This window comes from Procambarus clarkii, chromosome 41 (assembly GCF_040958095.1).
Source record: "Procambarus clarkii isolate CNS0578487 chromosome 41, FALCON_Pclarkii_2.0, whole genome shotgun sequence".
Lineage (NCBI taxonomy): Eukaryota > Metazoa > Arthropoda > Malacostraca > Decapoda > Cambaridae > Procambarus > Procambarus clarkii.
Genome location: NC_091190.1, coordinates 16,966,928 through 16,976,593, shown reverse-complemented (window position 1 = coordinate 16,976,593; position 9,666 = coordinate 16,966,928). Strand labels below are relative to the sequence as shown.

Below are 9,666 nucleotides of genomic sequence, written 5' to 3'. Positions count from 1 at the left end.
ACACACACACACACACACACACACACACACACACACACACACACACACACACACACAAATGGAATGCATTAGGAAGTGATGTGGTGGAGGCTGACTCCATACACAGTTTCAAGTGTAGATATGATAGAGCCCGATAGGCTCAGGAATCTGTACACCTGTTGATTGACGGTTGAGAGGCGGGACCAAAGAGCCAGAGCTCAACCCCCGCAAACACAACTAGGTGAGTACACACACACACACACACACACACACACACACACACACACACACACACACACACACACACACACACACACACACACAACAAGAGCCGCTTATTTGCAAAACCCTGTAAAAATGTGCCTCATTTTCCCGCTAGGTTTGTGGTTGAAGTGGCCATAAAGGCGACCCCAAACTGCATATTGGCTGGTGTTTTGGCCCTTACATACTTACCTATCAGTGTCTACTGGGGTGTGTGGTCTAGCTCCTTATTCCCCCGCCTATAAGCCTTGTTGTACCTGCTATAAGTTAACTATCACATAATCATAAATGTTCGAATTGCTTGTCGAATCTACTCTTAAAGTTGTGGATGGAGGTGGCTTCTACAACTTCTACTTTCTGAGGATTCCACTAGTGGACTACTCGTACAGGGTTCGAGTATTTCTTTATATTTCCTCAACTCATTTGCATTTCCGGCTCCCATTTGCATCCTCTCATCCTACTTTTTTTCAATTTAAGAGGTTGTCCTTATCTACACTGTCTCTTCCCCCTCGGTATCTTGTATGTTGTGATTATATACCCTGCGTTTCTTCCGTCCTCTAGGGTTGACTCAGCCAATTTTATAGAGGCTGAGCCAACCAACTCAGCAAAATCTAGAGGCCTCTCGATTTGCTTCTCCTTAAAAATACAAATTTTTGCCTCTCTAGAAAAGTACAAACGCAGCCTATTGAAACCTATGCTTAGAAAACGTCTATATTACGGTGGTTTAATTTGTATTAATGCGTCGTCTTTTTAACGGATGTGTTATTCGGTTCAAATGCGACGTACTGGATAAGAGATTCGGGTTGGTTGATTAATTAAGATTAAGCCAGCCAGGAGGTGGCATGGGCATGAATAGCCCGTAATAGATTCGGGTTGATAGGTGAGGAACCCGCGTCCTTGAGAGAACGCGAGGTTACCCCCGGCCTGACCTTCAGTGGAATGTTGAATTTTTAACGAACGGTGTCGCTCTTTATCGTTCTCTCGTTTTCTATCGTTCTCTGTCGCTTTCTCTCTGTCTTTCTGTCTCTCTGTCTCTGTCTGTCTCTGTCTGTCTCTCTCTCTGTCTCTCTCTCTCTCTCTCTCTCTCTCTCTCTCTCTCTCTCTCTCTCTCTCTCTCTCTCTCTCTCTCTCTCTCTCTCTCTCTCTCTCATATATATATATATATATATATATATATATATATATATATATATATATATATATATAGAGGAAAAATAAATTGGTTAGAAAGGTGGGTCCAAGACTAATAGCTCGACTCTGCAGATACAAATACATATACATATATACACACACACACACATTTAACAGACCCAGGTTCGATTCCCCGCCCAGTCAGAGACAATGAGCATAACTCTTCATCTACCTTCTTTTCATTTGTTAGTGATGTCTTAAATAATGTCTTAAGTTTTGTTTATTTCCGAGGTCTATATACAGTGGTATTGTCTCTGTCCCAGCCACTTGGACCGGTGGAGGGACGGCCTCGCTTCTTGCGGGTCGGCGTTCGATCCCTCAATTGTCCGAGTGTTTGGGCACCGTTCCTTCCTGCAGTCCTACGTTAGATCCTTGTGTACCTTCCTTGTGCTCATGATCATTTCCCCTTATTCACAGCCCAGACACACACTACAGTTTGGTGAGGCTACTGAAGCCTCTTAAGCTACTGAGCCCCCAACCTCGAACAGAGACAAAACAAACAAACAAGCAAATGGACAGGACAAGGCAATTAGGAGAAAGTACTAAGGCAGTATGGCTATATAACACTTGGAAGTGATGTGACTGGATAGAAAAGAGTGAAGGAACTGTGAATAAGCCCCCTGGACTATCGGGGATCGAACTCCGACCCTGCAAGAAGCGACGCCGTCCAAGTGGATGGAAGGGAACTATCAGGAGAAAGCCCCGAGCCATCACGACTATATAGTACTGTACTTGGAAGGGATCAGGATAAGGATTTGGGATGGGACGGGGGGGGGGTGTGGAATGGTACCCAACCACTTGTAGAGGGAGGGGGGGGGTAAGAAATGGTGGTAATATTAACAAGTGTATGTACTCGCCTAATTTAATTGTGTTTGGGGGAGGTTAAGCTTCGGCTGTTTGGTCCCGCCTCTCAACTGTCAATCAACTGGTGTACAAGTTCCTGAGCCTATTGGGTTCTTCTCATGTCTACATTTGAAATTGTGTATAAAGTCAGCCTCCACCACATCACCTCCTAGTGCATTCCATTTGCTAACCCCTGACATTGACAATATTATTTCTACTCTCTTTGGCTCATTTAGGTACTCAGCTTCCACCTGTGTCCCCGTGTGCGTGTACCACCCCGTGTTAAGTAATCTGTCCTTATCTACCCTATCAGTTCCCTGAGAATTTTGTATGTGGTGATCATGTCTCCCCCTAACTCTTCTGTCTTCCAGCGACGTGAAGTTCAATTCGTGTAGCTTTCCTTGTAACTCATACCTCGTGTGTGTGTGTGTATAAATGGTGAGAGACAGACAGACACAGAGACAGTCTCAGCATACCTCAGCACACGGAGTATACCAACCGCATAACTACACCTGACCTCGAGGTAACCCTAACGTGGCCACCTGCCTCGCCTCCCTCTTCCCCCCCCCCTTTCCTTGCATCTCTTCCCCCCCTCCCTACATTCTCTCCTCCTGCCCCCTCCCTGCCCCACCTCCTCCCTACTCTCTCCTCTGCACCCATTGTGTGTGTTTTCTCTGTCTTGCTCTTGTTACTCTCTCTTCACTACGTCAGGATACCTCTCCCCTCTTATTGTGTCGCCCTGTTGCTGCTCTTGCTGCTACTACTGCTGTTGTTGCTACTGCTGTTGTTGCTACTGCTGTTGTTGCTACTGCTGTTGTTGCTACTGCTGTTGTTGCTACTGCTGCTGCTGTTGCTGCTGCTCTTGCTGCTACAGCTGTTGCTAGTGCTGCTGCTGTTGCTGCTCTTGTTGCTACTGCTGCTGTTGTTGCTATAGCTGCTGCTGCTCTTGTTGCTATAGCTGTTGTTGCTACTGCTGCTGCTGTTGCTGCTCTTGTTGCTACAGCTGTTGCTAGTGCTGCTGCTGTTGTTGCTACTGCTGCTGTTGTTGCTATAGCTGCTGCTGCTCTTGTTGCTATAGCTGTTGTTGCTACTGCTGCTGCTGTTGCTGCTCTTGTTGCTACAGCTGTTGCTAGTGCTGCTGCTGTTGCTGCTCTTGTTGCTACTGCTGCTGTTGTTGCTATAGCTGCTGCTGCTCTTGTTGCTATAGCTGTTGTTGCTGCTGCTGTTGCTGCTCTTGTTGCTACTGCTGTTGCTGGTCAAGTTGCTACTGCTGCTGCATCTACTAGCAGTAGTGGGTATGGTGGAGGTTATAAGGGCGGGGGGTGTCGAGTGTGGTGAAGGTGGTGCTGGAAAATATGTACCGGTGTAGGAAGGCGTCGGTACAAGAGGCGTATGGTTAAGGCAACGTATTTAACACTGTAAACATAACACGATCATTTACGATTTTCTTCTGCTGCTACAGCGTTTTAATATGTTTATTAAACGTCGTAAAGACGTTTAATAATAGGGTGCCTCAGGGGGGTACCACAGTTAACTGTATAGCTGGCTAAGATCAGTATAGCTGGCTAAGGGTAGACGTTGATAAGCCCAAGTAGAGGCTTCCTGCACCCGGGCAACGGGAATTCAACAACATTACCATCACGAGCCATATAACAGTGTTGCCAGTCTCAGTCCTCTCTCAATTGCCATATATCTCCACCGCCAGGAGCACAGACCAACCCTTGAGTAAGAGGCTCCATCTTGGAGTCCATATCGTCAAGCATAAGACGAAGTTGGAGAAGGTTCTAAGGTATGCTGCTAGACTAGTTCCAGAACCATGATGGGTTCATGTTCATGGTTCGAAAAAGCCCAATAGACTCAGGAACTTGTACACCAGTTTGTTGACAGCTGAGAGGCAGGACCAAAGAGCTGAAGCTCAACCCCCGCAAGCACAATTAGACGAGTACAACCTAACCACAACATTGTAGCAAGTTTATTATGTGATTAGTTGTGTTATAAGGTTACTTCAATGGTGTGGTTACATTGTTATAAGGTTACTTCAATGGTGTGGTTACATTGTTATAAGGTTACTTCAATGGTGTGGTTACATTGTTATAAGGTTACTTCAATGGTGTGGTTACATTGTTATAAGGTTACTTCAATGGTGTGGTTACATTGTTATTATGTTACTCCAACAGTGTAGTTAGGTTATGTGGGTGCTGTATGGGGGTGTTACTCTCATTGTCTCTCTTTCCATCCCCCCCCCTCAATAACCCTGATTGTACCAGGGATTAAAAAAAAGCTGCATATGTGCACAAAAACATGTATTTCCTTTGTATGTGGGTCCAAGCCCATATTTATGGAACAGTCCAGAGCAGTCCTTACTGTTATACCACTCCCTTAAATATGCAACACTTTTTGCCTAACAAGAAACGTAACAAATAAAACTGTTTTGCCTCGCCAGAAACTTGTGAACCCAAGCAACCCACCTAACCTATCGAGGTCGATGGCCAATTGATATTACAGCGCTTGTAGTGTTACTAATGCATGGCATTTCTAACGAATTGGTCGATTCCGCGAAAGACTTAACCAGAAACTTTTAAAATTACAACTGTTTTGCCTCACCAGAGACATACGAACCCAAGCAACCCACTTAACCTATGGAGGGTGATGAACCTTCAATAATACGATGCTTTAATTTTTAGAAATACGTCGCATTTGTAACGGAATTAACCAATACATTAGAAATGTGATGTATTAGTGCAAATGAAAGCGTCGTAATATTGACGTATAGGTAGGTTGCTTGGGACACGCCTTCAAATATACATTGACATACTCTTAAATACAACAGAGCTACAGCAAAGGTCACGGGACCTACATAGACGAGTCGATTGTAGGTTGAGAGCCGGGATCCAAAAGCTGAAGCTCTACCCCCCTGCCAGGACAGATAGGTAAGAGCACAAGAAGGGCCAATGCGGTTACGGCGGCCGCATGGCGGGCCGGGAGGACTCTAGCCAGGCCGGCCGGCCGCGTGTCTCCGCATACCGTTTGCATCCGGTCCTGGATGGTGGCAGACAGAGGCGAGCAGATAGGAGGAACGATGAGGAGGAGGAAGGATGAGGAGGAAAAGGAGGTCGGAGGATGAGAAAGAAATAGGAGCAAGGATGTATTATGGACATATATATTTATACACACCAGCACTAGACATATTACTCATGAGTCTGGTTGATAAACATGTACATTTCTTCGTATGAGGGAGGGGCAGAGACCAATGAGTCAGTCCCAGATCCCCCCCCCAACCTCCCTCCTCCTCCACCTCCTCATCTAACGGACGGGAAGGTCACCCAAACCGGCCACCTCACCCTCACCACCCAACCGGTCCAAACACCTCGGCTCCTTAGACGCTCTTCCAGGAGTTCTTATCCAGTACTGAAACCCATGTTGTGATACCCGGATTAATGGCTGATCAAGTTCAACACAACACTCGAGGGACAACAGCTCCACGCTCACCAAGCCACAATATAGAGTATGCTTCATACAGCGTCTGTGGGAGATTTTATTTTGTAGAGCGTCCTCTGTCAGAGCGCCAAGCCACGGTGCTCTGTGGGAGGAAAATGGCGCCATGCCTGTCCTCTGTCAGAGCGCCAAGCCACGGTGCTCTGTGGGAGGAAAATGGCGCCATGCCTGTCCTCTGTCAGAGCGCCAAGCCACGGTGCTCTGTGGGAGGAAAATGGCGCCATGCCTGCCCTTCTGACCGCATAACAACATAATGTAGGGAATACTTTTTTTTCAGGGATATTCCTACGCGGGCTCTAAGCCTCTGGCTGGCCCAACAGATTCGCAATTTGGAACAATAAGTTGCAAGTAGCACGGGTTATGGTGAGCCCATTGTGGACTTACCTGGCACAGGAGCGGGGGGCTGTAACTGTGATCTACAATTAGGGGAATACGATGCAGCTCCTATTTATATTTGCCCAGACTCGTATATGGCCAACCTTTGCTTGAAACAATCCAGTGATCCCGTGTCTATTGCAGGCGATGAGTTACAATAACGTGGCCAAAGTATGTTGACCAGACCACACACTAGAAGGTGAAGGGACGACGACGTTTCGGTCCATCCTGGACCATTCTCAAGTCGCAATCGACTTGAGAATGGTCCAGGACGGACCGAAACGTCGTCGTCCCTTCACCTTCTAGTGTGTGGTCTGGTCAACATCCCGTGTCTATTATTTTACCTTGTCTGTAATATGTATCATCTTAACATGTCCCTCCGAGTCTGGTGATGTATTGAAAGACAAGAAAACACGCGGACAATATATCTTCGTTACACACACAAATCACAATAGCGTGATGCATCAAATGAACAAATCCACAAGGGCCGTGACCAGGGTTCGAACCTACGTCCGAGAGCATCCCAGACGTTGCCTTAATCGACTGTGCTACGACATGGTTAAAAGAATTGTTAACAAAATTCTGGTTGCAATTCTTTTAACCATGTCGTAACACAGTCGATTATGGCAGCGTCTGGGATGCTCTCGGACGTAGGTTCGAACTCTCGTCACGGCCCTTGTGGATTTGTTAATATATCTTCGTATTTCTGTGTTTTTTGCCGTTTGTAATTCACACTTTTTATAGTTGTTTGCTTGTATAAGCAGACTTTTGTCTGCTAGCCTTGTATAAGCAGGTAATGTTATTCTGTTATTGTTCCTTGACCATAATTCCAGCTGTTTATGCAAGAATAGCAAACAAGAACCTGAACAAAGAATACTTAAGAATATTAAGCGATTGTCTTCTTTTTTTCAGTTTATTTTCTACTACAGACGTGGTCATTCATTTATACAACGCTAACCAGCATATATACGCATTCTCTTCTGTCCTCCATGGCCAGGCTTGGGGATCTGTTAGACAACATATAATGGTAGTGAGTTATTAAGCACTCAGCCACAAGTAACTAGTATTTTTACAATGCTAACTAACATACATATATCCTCGTCTATCCTACATAGACAGTGGTCAGAGATCTGTTCTACATTTAGTATAGCAGATCCCTAAACACCCACCCACAGAAGGCGATTGAAGTGTTTCTAAAAGCATATATAATTACATCACATTTCTATGTAAAAGAGAATGTTTGTCCAAGATTGAAGGCCAGACTGTTGTGGTTTGCATTATGCAGCTTTCCATCGTGAATTGAGATTATATTAGCAAGTGTTGTAGGGTGGTAGTGGTCGACCCCTCATGCCCCCTCCTTAGGTAGGATTGGCCCCTATTGCTACAACCAGTGGCTTCCGTGAAGCCTGAAATGTGGGAGTGATTATCCGTAGAGTACTAATAGGTTCGATAATGGCGATTCAACATTACTAGAGCATGTCTTGCCCACGGAGAGAGAGAGAGAGAGAGAGAGAGAGAGAGAGAGAGAGAGAGAGAGAGAGAGAGAGAGAGAGAGAGATAGAGATAGAGAGAGAGAGAGAGAGAGAACGAGAACGAGAACGAGAACGAACGGGATTGATAAAGTGAGACTGACGAAAATGGGAAAATGGAAGGGCCATCACAACTACCAGTATCACCCCTCCCCCCTCCAACTACCAGTATCACCCCTCCCCCCTCCAACTACCAGTATCACCCCTCCCCCCTCCAACTACCAGTATCACCCCTCCCCCCACAACTACTAGTACCGCCACTACTGGTGCGTGACCAAGTACAGGTCCCCCCCCCTCCAACCCTGTAACCTTCCCCCCCCCCTCACCCCCGTGGTATCCCCCCCCTCACCCCCGTGGTATTCCCCCCCACCACCACGCTGGGCGAGGCTATATAATCACTAAAGCGGGAGCTTGTACATGGGTAGATACGGGAGACTTGCCCTGTGGCCCTGTTAGCATGCTTTCAGCTTAGCCTTCCCACGGCTCGTCTTAAGCCTTACCTTCCCACGACTTGTCTTAAGCCTTACCTTCCCACGGCTTGTCTTAAGCCTTACCTTCCCACGGCTTGTCTTAAGCCTTACCTTCCCACAGCTTGTCCTGATTTACTTTCCTGATTTACCTGTAACAGAACCCGCTACATTATTTACAACCAGGTCCCCACATTACTGTTGGATGAACAAGAGTGAGTAGTTAAGGATTGGTATCCAGTCAATCCTCCCTGATCAACTGACCCTGATTGACTAAAAGGCTTAAGTGGCCACTTAGGAAACCTGTACATCTTACCTCAATCGTGGCGGCTTAGTTTGTAGTTATTAAACACTTTACGAGCTCCGAGGAGCTACGAGCTTGACATTGGACAACCTCGCTGCGTTTCCAAGCTCGTAAGCTGTTTAATAAATACAGATGTACAGGTGTCGTAAGTGGGCACGTAAATGCTTGATGAATTAATGAATTCTGGCAAGGCATATTTATGATTATTCTGCGGTTCATTTTGACACGCACGCACGCACGCAGGCGCACAAACAAAAGAGAATATCATTGATGTCAACTTAGTAAGCAGTTGCGAAAGGAAATACGACGAGAGGAATGAAAATAACTGCATTAACCAAAAGAGAGAGATGGGGAGATGGAAAGGCGGGGCTATAGAGCTATTGCTCGACCCTGAGAACACGGCCAGAAGAGTAGAGATACTTTACCCTCTCTCTCTCTTGTCCTGGCTTCCTGGTGGCCGTAATCTTATCAGTTCTAAGTATACGGCGGCTATCACAAGGTCCTGCTGGTGGCCACGGCATCACCTGCCAGTGTGTGTTAGTCCATCACCTCGCTTGCTATATTTCCGCTCCCTCACGCCACCACCTCCACCACACTCAAACATCTTCAAGTTTCCATTGTTCCTACATCGCCTGAACTCCCCCTATATCGCCTGGACTCCCTCTCCCCCACACACGAGAAACTGGTCTGAATTGGCGGGTTACACTCGATTATCCGGATTATAAATAGTTCGTATAACTGGTTCTTATCACAAGTTGGACTGTTTAATATCTGGCGCACTATTCAGTTTAATGCATTAAGCACATTTGGCGTTGCCAGATGTGCTTGAGAAATGTGAAACTTCGAATGTGGAGCAAATATTGAGGTTGTTCAGTGGGATCGAACACGCGTCTCCCTGGACTCCTCTCATAATACATTACGTTCATGGGGGCCGGGTTTCATCAACTACTGACGGAAATACTTACGAAACCTGTACATCTTCCCTCAATGACATTATTTAAACCATTTACGAGCTAGGAAACTCGACGACCCAAGGTTATTGTTACAAAGCGACCTGTTTAACAAATGTAAACAGAGCCGTCATGCTTGAGGAAAGAAGATGATGAACAGGTTTCGTAAGTGGATGCGTAAATGGCTTGGTAAATCCAGGCCCTGGCAAGTTTAGTGTGTGCCTAAACCTGAAATTATGTTTAGTGTTACATTCGTGCCTGCTTTGTGATTG

At 46.2% G+C, this 9,666-nt stretch overlaps 1 protein-coding gene across 3 annotated transcripts in view; it reads left to right on the top strand.

Moving 5' to 3' along the window:
- LOC123761074 (coiled-coil domain-containing 92B) overlaps nucleotides 1-9,666 on the top strand; it is a 32,710-nt gene that overhangs the window by 18,002 nt on the left and 5,042 nt on the right. Inside the window, exon 1 of one of the 3 annotated variants that reach the window (XM_045746988.2) lies at nucleotides 8,953-9,172. The exons of 1 other annotated variant lie outside the window; for it this stretch is intronic. Coding sequence is in view for 1 of the 2 variants with exons in the window: in XM_069339420.1 (XP_069195521.1) it covers nucleotides 9,544-9,559 (16 nt within the window). In the remaining variant the exon portion in view is untranslated. Of the gene's footprint in view, nucleotides 1-8,952; nucleotides 9,173-9,297; nucleotides 9,560-9,666 lie in introns of those variants that run through there. One more of the 3 variants, XM_069339420.1, reaches the window with a different exon arrangement.